Raw genomic sequence first — 16350 nt, forward strand, 5'->3', positions numbered from 1 at the left:
TTGTATTGAGGGTCCTTCTGACCCTGCTGCAGGATAAAGACATTTTTCCCTCCCTTCCCTCCTCATTAGGCTCTCTGCTGCAGTTTTCACTTTCATATCAAGTCTCACAAGACACAAACTTTCCTTACAACATGTGCTTTCCTCCTGGCATGGATACCAGTGCTGTAGAGCACCAGAGGACAGTTGATCCCTATACAAACTGAGTCCCAGATAACTACTGAGCTTGTAATAGTATCAGTTAGCACATGTGAGATGCTGAAGATTGTGGCTCTTGTGTGCCCATTCATGGGTCACAAACGGTTGTGGCAGTGTGACACTGAACTGGGGACAAAACGCTGTTTGCTTCAGGCTGTGTTCCCAGAGCACTGGTATGAGATACGGGAAGTTCTGCTAACACTTTCAGTAAGTGCATTGTGAGAGAACAGATGGGATACAGCCACTGAGCAAAAGCTCACAGGAAAACCTGGCCCTTCAGCAATTTTCTTGTTTTTAGGGCTAAGAGATTTAGGTTGCCTAATTTGACTTCCATTCTACAGAAGTTACTTGACTATGGCCATGTTTAAGCCTAAGGCTTAATATTTCTGTGAACCCAAATTGAACAAAAGATGGCAAAGCACAAACTTCAGCTCTTCTAACTAAACAGATGTAGCTCGAGGGCTTTAATATGGGTGGTTTTTAGAAACTTTTGACCTGCTCCATTCCAGTAAGTCTACATGCTAAACTAGGCATGAACTTTGAGAATAAAACTCCAGAGAAACAGCTTTATGTATTCTGCAGCTGATGCCTTCTTTTGTGACGGGAAGCAGGATCTGTTCTCTGTGCTCAGTTAGTCCAAAAGTAGTGACAGAATTGAGGTGTGCCTTCTTCCAGCACAGCTGTTTGGCACATGCCATACCTCAGGTTGGAGTTGTCAGTTGGAACAAGTGCCTTCAGTATTGAAACAGCTGAGCAAAGCACTGACACCCAAGTGAGACAAGATGGTCAGCAGTACTTGAGATACAGCCATAGAGAGATGGGGGGACGAAACCATGATCCTTTTGGAGACAAGACATTTCCAGCCAAACCACATTGGTTTTTCCTTTAACATTTTCCTGACTGTATTGGAATGGGTTAACGTTATACTAGGCAGCCCTCATAGTCCCAGGAAGGTGGTAAGAGCACACCAGTGCTCTGGCTACTGCTAAGCAGTGCTCCACGGCATCCAGCGTGTCCACTTGGCATCGCCCTCACCAGTGGACTGGGAGTCGGAAAGATCTTGGGAGGGGACAGTCAGGACTCAGGATAGCTGACCCAAACTGATCTAAGGGCATGGGCTCCTCTCTGCAGGGCTCCAGAGGTTCTGCCAGGAGCTTACTCCAGCACAGGCTTCCATAGCCTCTCAGCCTCCTTTGAGCACCCACCTGTTCCAGCATGGGCTGCAGGTGGATCTCTGCTCCCCCATGGACCTCCATGGGCTGCAGGGGAACCTCTCCTCTAGTACCTCAAGCACCTCCTGCCCCTCCTTTCCTCACTGACCTGGGTGTATGCAGGGCTATTGCCTCATATATTCTCACTCCTCTCTCCACCTGCTGTTGCTGTCCCACAGCCACTTTCCCCCTTCTTAAGTCTTTTATCCCAAAGGCATTACCGCCGTCACTGTTGGGCTCAGCTGTGGCCAGTGGTGGGTCCATCCCAGTGCTGTCAGGCATTGGCTCTTTCAGACATGGGAGAAGCTTCTGGCAGCTTCTCACAGAAGTCACTCCTGTAGCCCCCTGCTACCTAAACCTGGCCTCATAAGCCCAGTGCAGTGACAAATGGGTACCTTTAGATAAAAATGAAGTCACTGCAGTGGCCAAGAAATGAACTGGGCTATTGTGTGGCAGCTCCAAGAGGGAGCAACATCCTCCCCTCTCTGCCTTCAATGCTGAGAAAGCTGAACAAAAGAAAGTCTTCTGTCCCTCCTGGAGCTGTGGGAGATGGTGCTGATGCTGTGCGTGATAAATTCTGGTTGTTGCACAGGCAGTGTTGACAGCAGCAATTTTCCTCCTCTGGCCTGAGAAACTTTGGTCCAGGACTGAGGTGGATGCACAAAAATGCAAAGTCACCTGTGCTTCCTGGCCAGGTAACAACAGCCAGGTACAGAGAAATGTCATCTGTTACTATTTCATTAGCATTACACTTCTGCTCCACAGCTACCCTGCTGGTGCCCATCACGTAAAACACAGCTATATGCAATTCTGTTTACTTGGTATTTAATTCTCTCTTGCTTCTATTACACACAGACGGAACCTGCATGATCTTGAAATGTCTGATGAAGGCCACCACTGAATGCTCTGGAAGCAGAAAGTCTTTAAGAAGCAAACACGGGAATTTTTCAGCAGTTCTTTATTTATACTGTAGGCTTAAGCAATCATTACAATGTAGAAGGGAGACACACTTACAGCAATTATTTATACCAGTTTAGAACAAAAAACTGCACAGGGAGAGGTCAACTCTCAGTACAAACTAGCAACTAAACCACAATAATTTACATTAGAAACAATTTATTTTTTAGCTGTGACACTGCTTTTACAATATGCAAAAACACAAACAATAGAACTATCCAAAGTGTTTTGTCACATTCTTTCTACGTTGAATTTGGCAACATTTTATATTAAATTTTACTGATTATACTAACGTTTAAGAACTAAACAAGTGAAAAGCTGTACTTGGGTACAGTTACATCCATTTATTTCAAAGGTTTAAATAACACTTTTAACTATTATCTCCTAATAGTTTTTGTTTATGCAAAAACCATCTCAAAGCCTCATTTGCACAATGCATCAGCTACTGTATCAAGATTGGTGGGCTATACCACAGGCACTACTGTTTATTATATTCTGTAATAAGGAGCTTGTTTTTCAAAGAAAGGAAGGTTTAATATTTTCTAAGAATCATGCTTTTTTTCTTTTTTGCTTTTAAGCCATAACAAAAAAAAAGTTCAGCAAGCACAGCAGTGTAAAATGTCATATAGAACACAGTGACTACACAGTTACTAGAAGTTTAACATCCAATGCAGTTATGTATTAAAGCATAAGAGGTCATGTAGACAACTCTAGAGCCAACAGAAATCTGCAGTGTGTGGTGGAAACCAGCCCCTTATGTGTGTTACTTGGTGCATTTTTAAAGAATCCCGGATCTGCAAGTCTGGTGTCCCTCCACATGTGGGTCTGCTGTGGGTGGGCAGACAGCATCCTTCTGGACTGTGCGACTGGAACACCTGCCATGCCCAAGGGGTCTGCACATTTCTGTCAGCTTTAGGAAACGGGTATTGCAGCAATAACTTACTTCAAGGAAAAAATCCAACTCTTAATGAGTCTATCAATAGCGTTCCAAAAAACATTACTTAAAAGTACAAAAGAAGAGATTATAGTGGTCAGACTCCCGGTATTATCAAAAAAACAGTATCACCCCCCCCACCCCACAACCCTTTTCAGTATTTAAGAAAAGCCAATCAACTGCCATTTAAAAGAAGTTAAGAAAAACAAGCCCCTGTATTGGAAAGAAACATTCATGGTGTATTAGATCACAAGCTGGTTTCACTTGTCAAATTTTTAAGTGTTTTCTCAAAATAGTTGGGCTTTCTAGGGTGCCCAGCCTGCTGGGCACGGTCAGAAAAAGGCATTTTGATAACATCTAAGAACTCCCTGCTTGCATTTTAAAAATGTTTTCACATTTATAACTGCCTTAAGCCTGTTGTCCTTGTTTGTAATCAGCGGAAGGATGAGTGGAACAAAACGTGAAGGTGGAAGAACCAAGCCTACACAGTTAAGGCTGCATGCATGTGACTGAGAGTTGCTGCTGTGCAGTCAAAAAAGAAATGTGGAAAAACTCTGTTTTTAAAACACCCTACAGAAACAAAACACTGCAATCCAGTATGGCTTATTCTGATGCATTTACCATGAAGCTACTAGTAATACATCCTACTAGGCTACTTTTGTGCAACAGCATCTGCTATTTTGATGGCATCTCCCCCCCACTACCCCCCAGTAACTCTACCAACTGCAGGTTTCTTCCTTGCATTATATATTGCTTTATTGTCAATTTTTATTCCTGCTTTTCAAACTCTTTTAAATACTTAAATGTGGATCCGTTCCATACAGCTGGACTTAAACTGTAGTAAGTCCCATTGTTCTATTTTTCAACCTCACTATTACAAGGCGCTCTACAAAAGCTTGCAAAAAAGCCAAATTTTCATTAAATCCCTTTACTGAAGTTAACTACTCGACAATTTTTTTTCTTCTGTGATTTAAAACTTTACAAAGAGAGTTATAAAAAAGGTAAATGGGATTTGGCACCTTCCGAAAAAATTAAAAGGGTAACTTAGATCAAAAAAATGCAGAAACAAAATCGTTGATATTTACAAATTAAAACACCACTGAAGATTATGTCTTACTACGCTCTTTCATTTGCTTTCTCTTTTAGAGTACTTTCAGACTGTCTGTTACCGAGTATCTTTAAAAAATCATTGATTACAGACTGGAATGGATAGAGACAAATTAGTTTTCTCACAGTTCCTTCTCGGCGTTCAGTAGTCTGGCAGCTTCTCCTCTCCTAGGAAATACGAGGCGCTGAGCGATCGTTCGTGGTAGTCTTCTTCAGCTTGACGCCGCGCCGAATGGCGTTGAGCATATCCTCCCCCTGCGGGACATCGCCGGGGCTCAGCTCGCCGGGCTCCAGCTCCGCCTGCCCCGCGGGGCCCAGGCTGCCGACACCATCCCGCTCGCTCTCGTCCCCCTCGCTCTCCGGGACCGCCTGCCTCTGCTCCTCGCCAGCACCCAGTTTCTGGCCCGACGCCGGAGGGTTGACAGACGCTTGCCCGCTCCACGAGGGCATGCTGGTGACAGCTTGCCCACCATCTCCTGCTGCTGGAGACTCCAGACTTTGCTCGGGACACTCTTCTGTCCCGGTGAGGGCACCAGGCAGCCCCCCCGGGATATCGGGGACAGTTGGCGTTTTGACAGGAATCACCGGCGTCTTGATGGGAATGGGGCCTCCGCCGATGGTGCCGCGCCGGACCGAAGGCTTGGTGGAAGGGGTCCGCCGGATGGTGGCGACGCCGGGTGTGACGATGACCGGTCCCAGCGTGGTCGGCAGACCTGCGGTGGAAGCGGGACGCTTGGTTTGAAACATTCTGCGATAGGACTGGCTAATGTCACTGTTTCTTGGGATGGTGGAAGATTTGTCAAACTCCTGTTGTTCTGCCTCCTGGTCACCACTCACAGAGAAATAATCATAATCTGAAACTGATGCCAAAAGACAGAGTTAGGATCAAGCTGGAGCAGACATCTGAGTCATGTCAGTAGGTCTGATAGATAAGCAAAAAAGCCTGGAGTCAGTAAGAATTAAAGGAGTTTCCTCCTTTAGAAGGAACAAAGTCCAAGCTTCTGTGACCAAGATTTGACACCTGAAGGCATCGCAGCAGACCAATCCTATAGCTGCAGGGGGGGCCCATGACTCTTGTGAATGAGAATGAGCTCCATATTTATCATCAACATGCAAATACCAAAACCAGCATCCGACTACCACTTGTAGTTAGAAATACTTGAAAAATGTACTTTGGATTAGGCAAGTGGGTTCAGGGGACCATGTACCAATGATTTCAGCAGCAAATTTGTTTATTTTGCAAAGTAAATCCCAGCTGTCAGCTCTGAAAACTCAGCCTCAGCTTTAAAAATTGCACTGAGTTCCTTCCTCTCCACAGAAGTGCTGAGCCAAGCTTGGCCCTCCACAAGCCCTGCTGCCTCCTGTGACTGCACAGCAGAGCTACCCCGGCTGAACAAACAAAGCTTGAACTGCAAACACCAAGCCTGGTCTCTCTCAGCTTGCTGCTGGTTCTGAAACAGGGTACAAAACACAACACCTTACTCCAGCTTCCTAGCTATGCCTAAGTTAAGGTCTCCAATGGAATTCTTTTTCCAATTACAACATTTCTGCTTAGGCAGGAAAACAAAAGATCACCAAGGGAAACCAACAGCATACTGAGACTGCTGACAGAACACATCAAAGCTCATGAGCGTGTATTTGCTGAGACAATAGCTCAGAAAGAACCCAAGAACTACTGGATACAACACTAGTGTCATTTATAATTCCAGGATCCTCTTTAAAATGGTGTCATCCTTAGGCTGAAACTCACTGAAGTAGTTTCACAAGAAAATACAATTGTTTGCAACCTGCAGTAGTGCAGGTTTCTGTAGTTAATAAATCCAGGCTGCATTCCAAGCTGGAAAAATCTTCCTAATAGCAATGCCAGCCTTCCTCCTCATCTGACTACGAAGTCAGCAAGTGATAGCTGCTCCTTGACACCATGGGGTGAGTGTGTGATGGCCAGGATGGGAATGCTCTAAAAAGGAAAATCTTCTGAATGGGTACCTTGAGATGGGATCGTGTCCTCTGAACAGCACGGAGTTGTTGTCTGGGTGCTGTAGCCACTGGAGCACTGTAAGGAATCCCGACTGCTCCTCTGGGTGTCCAACTGCAGCCCTCTGGACAGAGCGAGTGCCAGCTCCTCACAGGCCTCCATCTCCTCACCCTGCTGCTTACACACAGGAGAAAGACTCATTACACCTGGAAGGGTCAGTCACCTTCACCCACTTCTGGGTATCTCTCCTCCCCATCCGAGCTTCTCACCATCATAATCCAACAGGATTGTGCCCAGCCATTTGCTTGGGTTTAGGAACAGATGCTTCTTTGGAGTACATTGCTCTATAACATCAATACCCAATTGTGCATTCCCTCCTGCCTGCATGATTCCCACTGAGCACACCAGCATCACTTCCCAGATAAACACAACATAAAACGCATCCCAGGTACTGGCTGGAGCCAGCATGAACATTTCCTTTACACCAAACAGAGTATTTGAAATGAGAGTTTCACCCTTGTGGCAGCTGACACCGTCATGCTCCGAGGTCTCTGGGCCTCCTCAGGGGGCGCAGGGGCTCCGCTGGGAGCTGCTCCATTGAGATCTGGCTCACGCTTTTCTTTGCGACGTTGCAATGTGTTCACCATGGGCTGATCGTAAGGGCCTGGCTTGGCCCAGTCCTAAGGAAATGAGCTCATTAGGGACAGCTTTCATCAGGAACTGCACTTTAATTACAGACAAAACTATGCAGAAGGACAACTGTAATGCAACAGGTTGTGTATCAAACTGGATATCCCTTTCTGAATAAGGTGAGAAATAAATTTTGAGGATAGTAAGAATCTTCATTTATTAAACCCATTTCCTTTATTAAAAGGAATCTAAATTTCCCATTCTACCTAAATGTTCTCCTATGAAGGTATTTAACATTTTGATACTATAGTTTCATCTAAGTGAAATTGCATGGTGTTAAAGACTACATTTTCAGAATTTTGAGAACAAAAATCACTGTCACACAGCAGAAGATACAGATAAATGTCCAATCAGTGACATAACTGTTCCAGATATACATAGGTTCTAGTATTATGTGCAGTTACAGATGTCTTCAGTTCTGAAAAATTAGGCTTGGACAGATTTTTCACACACATTGGTGGAGCAAGTTACTTTGAGTTATCTCTCAGTTTACTTACCAACTGAAATCTAGTCTATAATGATAGTCTGTACTGAAGAAAGACTAACCTCACTCTGAATTACTGGTGCTAAATTTGAAACAGAAATTCCTGAGGCTATGAGGGCTGTATTCACTTGGGGCTCTATTAAACAAAGTCCTGAGGGTGTCCAGAACCCACACGCTGCACACAAAGAGCTTGACTGATGCAGGACCTGTGCTGGGATGCAGAACCAGTGTTAAGCAGCAGCTCCCCCAACACCAGCTGCTGCAGGGGCAATCCCAATTCTTAGTTTTCCTCCACTGTGACAAAGGCTGCTTTAAAAATGAAAGAAACAACTTGTGCATGACAATGGGCCCCATACCCTCACAGCTGCCTGCTGGGCAGCCTCCCACAGCCTTCTGGATAGACAATTTATGATGGACTAAGACCACACTTGAGGTTTCTTGAGGTGTCTCAGCCCAAGGAATGAGAAGTGCAAGGCCGTTGAAATGACACACGCCCTTGTACAGACAGGTATTTTGGTTTTGTTAACTCATACGAAACTCTGCTTTGCCTTGACAGCTGTGTCTCTGCTCTAAGTGTTTTGCTGTGAAATATATTGGCAAAGTGCTTCTAGTAGAGACACAAAAAATGACCCTGAAGCCCCCAAAACCACTGTGGTCACCCCAACAGTCTTCAGTGCTGGAGACAGAGTAGGAGCATCTGCAAACAAGTTATCTCAATTTAGATGTATGTACATAGGTCCTGTGGTGCATATGCAATATTAGATAATCATCCACAGGCACTTAAAATCTGCACAGCTGCTGTTGACTGCGTATCAGCCTTGCTGAGGATCCAGAGCAACAGACAAGAAACATTTTCCTTTTGCTCTAGGGCAGAGTCTCCCAGGGAAACCACCTGGCAGGGATGAACTTTCTGGCTCTAGCAGAGCAGAGAAGTTTTGATGCCAAGATCCCTGCAGATCCAGCTGGAACTGAGAGAAGTTACTGCACGCTTTTTTGGTGGTCTCCCCAAGAGAGCAAAACAAGCTCTGAGTAATTGCAGTCCGTGGCAGTAAAGCTTCAGTCACCACTTGGGTTTACCTGGTGCTAAGCACATTCTTAAACCACTCCAGCTGGATCTAGGAGAGTGTGCCCGCCAACAGCCACAGGGAAAACATCAGGGTGTCCAATGTATGGTCCCACTAAGACAACTGGATGCCCTTCCCTGCTCAAGTGAGCACTTTGACAGTGCTAAATAAGTTCTTTTCACCCTCAACAGAGCCCAGAGTGTTTACACCAGTGTTTCAGCGCTAAACTATTCCTTCCTCCCTAAGTGTTGTCAGCTTTGGTACATTTCAGCTAGTGCCAGAACACGCAAGATCATTCAGAAATACCCACAACTGGATTTTTGGTCTGATTTTCACCATGCAGTGCCCATTCAGAGTGATACCAAACAGAGCAAATCAACCAGTAATTACATGGACCAAAAGGGAGCAACAACTGCTGTGAGCATGCTGTTGGTATGAGGAGGTGAGGACTGCCACAACAAAAGGAACACAAACCTTCCAGCTAGGGATCTTAGATGATGGTAACATGCCTGGCCCAATGGTGTAATAATGAACGTAGTCTGGAAGGAGGGCTGAGGGAGCCCGAGTCCACGTGCGGGAGACAGGCGGGAAATGAGGGAAAGGACCTGCACCAACTGAAGCTACGGATGGGTCACTTGATAAACTACAGTGATAAAACCCATTAGACAACTGGAAACGAAACAAAATAAAAAGAACAAAAACAGAGAAATTAATATAAACAGAATGAATACAAAAATACACTGTGACTGATGTTCTAGGGAGAAAACATCCGTATCTTAAAATGAAAGAAAGGAAATTCTTCAATTCACTGCAAATAAAAAACAGAAAATTGATACGATGCTTGGTTCACAAGTGAGATCACCTGAAAATTGTTATCTGTAACAAATTTCAGGCATCAATCTAGCAGTCATTGTCTCCAGGCTGAGCAGCTTTGCCTTCTGTCCATGAAAGCTGCACTTTGTGAAAAAGCCTTTGCAATTTAGGCTGCAGACTCTGGCCATAGAAACAGAACTTTTCCAATCCTGAAGGCATTTGCATTGGTGGTATTTAGTCTGTGTAGCTGGACAGAGAGGAAAAGCATTAAGCCTTCAAACATGACATGTTCTGGCTGTGTGATGATATGGAATTAAAAAAACCCCAAAAACCAACAGCAAGGATTTACCAGATGAGAAAGGAGACTGCTATCACTTCCTCCCCTAATTCAGAGTGTATCTCACATAATTTACTCCAACCATGTGTATTTTGCTTTTCTTTCTGTCAAAAAACAAAGCCCATTACTCAGTGTAATGTATACTACCTAATGGGAGAGATGGGAGAAGCCACAAACAACACTACCTGGGCAAGGTGCTTTTTGTCAGGCATTCCACAATCTCTTTGAGTAGGAAAGCTGGAAAATGACCTTTTCTTAGATAATTACCTCTGTAAAATACCCAATTTGTAGCTTCTCCTAGTAGCTAGTTAAAAGAGAATTGTGGTTTTTATTAAAACATATTAATTTCTAAGGGAGTGTGCAACAGTTCCTATTCTCATCTTCACCAAGAGGAATCCTGGCTGCATCCCATGCACAGGGGTTTTGCCCAAATGTTGCAGGTTTTGGATAACGAGCTAGTAGGTCTGTATGTCTTGGAGATGAAGTTTTTCACCTTATCTGTGGAAGCCCAAGCCCCCATGGTGGAGCCTGAGCTGACTGAGGTGGGGGAACTGCACTCGCTCACTGACTGGCAGGTTTCAGAGGCTTCTGAAGAGGCAGAGCTGGACGAATTCTGCAGCATAAAACAGCACCGCAACGCAGGGAAAGGATACACAAGCCACCAGAAAAGAAATAAAAAATCACAAACAAAAAGACAAAAAGCACATACACAGAGACACACAGGAGAGAGGGAAGGATGAAAGAAGCAAAGGGTTAGGATTTTAAAAATCAATTAGAAACTGCTCAAAACTATTGCTAATGTTCAGGAAATCTATAAAAAAAATAAGCCACTTTCTTAATGCAAGAACTTGCCACAATGCTTAGGAATGAGGCAATTGAGGCAGCAATCTTAATTCCTCATTGCAATTTCAGCATCTCAATTCTGCTGCTGTCTCAGAGCAAGAAGCTGAGGGCACCTGTAGTCCAAACATGCAATATACTGAGACAACTGATATATACAGAAAAGCAGATCATCAGTACTTTGAAGACACAAAGTTTAGATTTAAAACATGGAGTAGCAAACATCACAAGTTCTCATACATTCTGATCTGCAAAAGTACTTGTGAAAAGCTCATCTGAGTTCAAGTATTACGGAATAGAGAAAGAAGTGATACTTACCAAAACTGGAGGTTTCCAAAGTGCATGACCTGTATGCATGTGCCTCTGCAGGTAGGATGCATACACCAAAAGCACCCTGACTCAAACCCTCCTGCCCAGCAGCCAACAGGAAGGCACATGCACTCTGCTAAGTGCAGAAGTGGTGGCATGTGCTTGCCACCTGCCTTCTAACAGAAGAGGCAGAAAATACCAGGGGCTTGGAAGGAGAGTAAAGCAAAGTGCAGGACACAAAATGTCCACATCAAACATTTTGCTCCTACCTAGGAACTTCTCCAATTTTCAGTGCAAACCTTTATGTGCTTTTGCTGCTGTCAGACCTTACAACAACATCTAATTCAACTATACAAAGGCCAAGGGGAATAACTGCATGAACCATTTTACCAACTACAATGCTCTTCCACATACCCCCTTGGAAGTGGCATCTGCTCTGTAGGGATGTGTGCCCAGGTCCAACCTAGAGCTTGGACATGATCAAGAATACTGGCAGAGTTGTCAGGGCAGTACTGAGCTCTATTCACTCTCAGAAATGCAACACTAGCAAGATCAGTTCACTCTTTAGTAAGCAAGGCCCTGTGAAACAAGTCTATCTAAGGTGTTTTAGAACAGCAGAGAGAATATACTCTTGTATCCAGTTTGTGAAGACAGAGATGTCAAGGAATGACATGCTGAAGAGGAAGGGAAATCTCACCTAAAATAAAATTTCACAGGTTAACTTTAGGTAAGATCTGGGGTGAGTCTGCAAGTTTGAAGTACAGCTGGATATGAGGCAATGCAGAGGAGCAATTACTCCTAAAACCCAAAAGCTCCTGCTCACCAGGAGCTACAGATGGATAACGTACAGCCAGATGCCTGAGTAGAAGGAAATGTAGGTCTCCCAGGATGGAACACTGTCACCATAATGATTTTGGTGAAGACTGCTGGGGCAGCTGAGAAGTCAAGACAGCATCAGCATCTTGAGCTTACTGGTAAACTGTGATTTAAGTGAAATTTTGCAAAGGCTGTTAAAATTTTAAAAATCATGTAGAGTGATGGGAGTATTTTACAGAAATAACACTCACCCCACCCTATTCTGGCATGAGATGATCTGCAGGTCAAATGTGCTTAGGGTACAAGTATGCTCAGCTAACAAGGCTTGTATTCGAAGTGGCTCACCTAATAAGGCTTGTATTCAAAGTGCAGTAAGAGATGAAGGTACAATCACGGGGAATAGCAACAAATGACACCTAGCTGTTAAGGACAGTGGTGAAAGTGGTGTACCTGATGATGCAGTGGCATCATATTTAGTGGAACTTGTCACATTCTTGATTTAATGCAACTCCTTTATGGAAAAAAAGCCTCTAAAATAAGAATACTGACAAAGATGAGCTGCAGTTGACTCTGCCATTAGTCATAACCATGGTGCACTAAATAGAGATGAGACTATTGCCTCTATTTCTAGAGAAAAATACATTATAGAAAACTAGCTTTTATGCTGAACTCCAGAGCTCTGCCTCATATTCCAGGGACCTCAGAAAATGAAGCCTCATGAGAATACTCATAGTACTGTTATGGTTTAGGCAGGAAAAAAACAAGACAGAAAAATGAAATTACAGAAAATACTTTCTGCAACCTCCTACTTATGGCCTAAATGACCCTCATGGATCTGCACACTCTGCACATGGCAGGAGAGACAGTGAAGGGACTGAATTCCAAGTATGTATCTCCCATGCTACCTTGTTTTCTGCAGATGCCCCAAGGGTGACAAGTAAGAACTTGGAATTTACATCTAATACATTATTTGTGCCTACAAGACAGAAATTTCACAGGTTATGTCAAGTAATGGTAGAGAGAGCTCACAGATGATGTTTACTCCCAACAAAGATGCATTAAAAAAAGATAAAAAATGCAGATTCTGAAGATTTGAAGTACAGGGGAAAACGACTAGAATTGGTGAACTTATTTTTGCAATAAAATGACTCCTCCAAAGTGAACAAAAAGATGACAAAAAAGACTCTCACACTAATTCACTGTGTCTGTTTTCAGCAAGAAAAGCTAGACAGAGGCTGAACCAAGATGCCATAGGGAAAACATCCTGGAAGCTGACAGAAATGCAAGAGGTGGTTGTACAGAAACAGGATCTCCTCATCTTCAGAAATTTCAAGGCACAGGGAAAGAGAATCTCTGGTCATGCTAACAAAAAGGATTCCAACAATGGAGAGAGAGGCAGAAGAATACTGAACTCCTGAAAGAAAAGCATAAGGAAAATATGACTGGCAGAAGATCAAAGGATGCTTGGATAAGACTGGAGAGGTAGTCCTGAATGACTGCATCCAGGTGTGGGAAGCACAGAATTCCCTTCTTAGCATAAAGTACACAAAGGACTGTAAACAGAACCTGCACAGCTACTGCTTGGGCAAAGAGTCTCCAGACTCTGCAGTGCTTGTTGATGCACAAGCCTTGGCACACCCTCTCCTGGGAGCACACACACAGGGCAGAGCAATTTCTACTCCCCACCCCATGGTGTGAGAATTTTTTTTCACCTTGTTTTAGTATATTACTTTTTTAAAATTACTGTTTTGTTTGAATCATTTTAAAAATCAGTTCTTCCATTTTAGCTGTTTTATTCCCACAACTGTGATAGTGGCAGTTCTGCTCTGTTCTAAAACCATCTCTTCTGAGTAAAAGCTTTAAATTAACAGTATAAAGCTAAAACTATGATCTGAAGTGACAAGGAGTGCCCCAAATGTACATTTGTACAAGTGTAGCTTGGTCTATGGTCTCTCAGATGAGCCATGGCTTGTTCTTGGATAGTGTCCTGCTGCTTGATGTGGTATGTATGAGTTCCAGCGGGGATATAAAAAAAATAAGTTTTTTTCAGCTACTGGACTGTACAACTACATTGGCTGTCCTACTAACCTACAAAAGGACCACGGTTATCTTGGATTACTTGCATCCTTTGTTTTCTATGTTTTCTATTCAAACATAGCATTGCTTTCTTAATCCTGTCTCTCTCTCAAACATGAGACAGAGCTTCCTGGACAAGGGTTTCCCAGGAGATCAAATCCTAACAATGAGCATGGTTCAATGTCCCTCTAGAGTCAGTGGATGATGGTCTCAGCTACTTTCAGAAAAGCTCTGGATACCGATTCAAGGTCACCTCCTCAATTCATCTAATTTCGAGGAATTTGCCTCTAATGACCCTTCTGTCTAGTCAGGGACAAACTTTTATGAAGTAACTTAGAAAAGGAATTTTAGGAGAAGCAAATATCCAGTGATAACTTATAGATGTGTTTCAGTTTGGACTTGATTTTTGGTTTTTGTTTTGTTTGTTTGCTTTTGGTGGCTTTTTTGTTCTGTTTTGGGTTTTTTTTTAAGGTCTGATTTGGAAGCATTTCTTAATTTAAATGAAAAGCTGTAACAATGTATTTCCCCTATTCTAACTTGCAGCTATTTCAAGCAATGGAATCTACTCAAAAGCAGACTCTTTTGAGCTTATAACCTGTACATGCAGAAGCAACTTCACATTCAGTTTCCCCTCTACTTCACTGTTTAGGGAAAGTGCTTTCCAGAGCATTCTAACAATAGAGACTTTTCTCTGCTGTCTGACAGCGCATCAACATTTTTATCTTCATCTGCTTTTTTCTCTCCCTTTGCTTTCATCTTCATGAAGTCACAAACAGCCTGTAAAATCCAGCTGTGTAAGTGCTTCCCCCCACATGTTCACTTTAAATCCAGTGGATCCTACTATTATCATCCCCTGAATCAAACATCACTGTACTACTATCACATCATGTGATCACAGATAATCCCAGGCCTCAGTCTGTCTATCACACAGGGCAATGTGTGGGTTTAGCAGCACCAGCCACATCCAATGTCCATCCAAGAGCCACTGTGTGCTTCCAGCAGGTCTGTCAGAAGGGCACTGTGTGAGGTCAGTGTGTGTCACAGGCAATGCTGCCCATGCCTGACCTTACACCTGGCATTTAAAGAAACTGTTCCACTCCAGAGAGTGACCTGTGATGCTTTTCCAGCTGTTCAGCTACACCCTTTTAATTCTGATAAAAGCCTTTTACAGTGACCTTCCCACATGTGCAGCCACCTGCTACAGGCTAACACTTTTACTCCCAGCAATGCTGCAGAAAGGTGATCCTCACACACCAGTGAAAGAGCAGTCTGTTTTATAATTGCTTCTTTTCCTATCTTCTATGTAATGTGTGATAATGCTAAAGACTTACTACTCTTACTAACAACTACAGGCTGGAAATGAAAATCTTAATTTTGTCAAACATCTCTCCTCTGGCAGTCTCCATCTTGTTTCAATCTCCAGTTACTCTTTGAGATTCCCACCAACTCCCCACCCTCCACCTGTGATTTTGAGGAAATTCCATTTAGTTTTCAGTGACACTTGCTTGTCTAAAATACAGGCAAGCTTCTATACATAATAGCTTCACATGACTCATATATTCACATTCCTGCAATACAGGATTTTTACACGGCTCCCTTCTGCTTTTCTTTCTAAAACTCATTATTAAAAGAAAAAGGGCTTTGCTGATCAAACATATGCCACAGCATGTAGCTAGCAAACATCATCAAAACATCCACTTGCACAAGATACACAGATTTTAATTTCCTTTGTTGGTTCCAGAGCTTGCTTTTCTGCCTTCGCAGTGTCACCACTAGAAACAAGTCATCAGTGTTTGAGACAGAGCAGCAGCCTCCTCCCACCCAGCACCAATGCTCCAAGCACAGCCCCACAGGGAGATCTGTCAGTTGGTTAGAAACACACAACACAGGGTAACACTGCCCACTGAACAGCTTCTGCTCAGCTCACAGTCACAGTCATCTGTCAGCACAACACACACAATTTACTGAGTGCTGAACACAGAAAGCAAGACACTTAAGCAAAGATGAAGCAGCCAGGCAATGATCTGTTACCTTTTCCTCTGCGTAAAGGTAAACAGAACCAGGGACATACAGAGCACATACCTAGTTGTTATACCAACACACTACACTTGTCACACTGCTGCAGCATTCTACAGCTCATGAAAAGCACAAGTGATGCTTGGATTGGTTTGCAACCTTATGGACAGTTTCTAAAATGAACTGAAAGCATATGAACTTAGCTGGTGTAAATCAGTGTGACTCCCATCGACTTTCAGGATGTTCTGCCACCTGATACCAGCCTAAGTTCTCTCCTCTGCTTAACAGGGGAATTTGCAAAGAGAGGTGTTTTTTTTTTTTTTCATGCTAAGAGCAATTGCAAAGTTACATCCTTGTCTGCAAACATAGCATCATCATGTGGATTACTGCCCTTTTATGCAGGTGCAGTGGATACTAGGAAAACCAAAGATGATGCCAGCATGTGTAACTGATGTATGTATCTTAAAAGTCAACTTCCTTACCTTGTTACTATCCCAGTTTACTTTATTATTGCTCATTTACTTTT

The 16350-nt window shown here is 43.4% G+C and overlaps 1 protein-coding gene across 12 annotated transcripts in view; it reads right to left on the reverse strand.

Annotated features, from left to right (window-relative positions):
• Positions 1-4572: 4572 nt before the first annotated feature.
• Positions 4573-16350, reverse strand: part of MTSS1 (MTSS I-BAR domain containing 1) — a 123688-nt gene continuing 111910 nt past the window's right edge. For 4 of the 12 annotated variants that reach the window (XM_062503889.1, XM_062503881.1, XM_062503908.1 and 1 more), the window contains 4 exons: positions 10261-10380; positions 6895-7059; positions 6391-6553; positions 4573-5264 (listed from right to left, as the gene is read on the reverse strand). In XM_062503889.1, the coding sequence (XP_062359873.1) occupies positions 4573-5264; positions 6391-6553; positions 6895-7059; positions 10261-10380 (1140 nt within the window). Of the gene's footprint in view, positions 5265-6390; positions 6554-6894; positions 7060-9091; positions 9287-10260; positions 10381-16350 lie in introns of all 12 variants that reach the window. The other 8 variants (XM_062503856.1, XM_062503848.1, XM_062503864.1 and 5 more) reach the window with 4 other exon arrangements.

Source organism: Cinclus cinclus, chromosome 1, assembly GCF_963662255.1.
Source record: "Cinclus cinclus chromosome 1, bCinCin1.1, whole genome shotgun sequence".
NCBI lineage: Eukaryota > Metazoa > Chordata > Aves > Passeriformes > Cinclidae > Cinclus > Cinclus cinclus.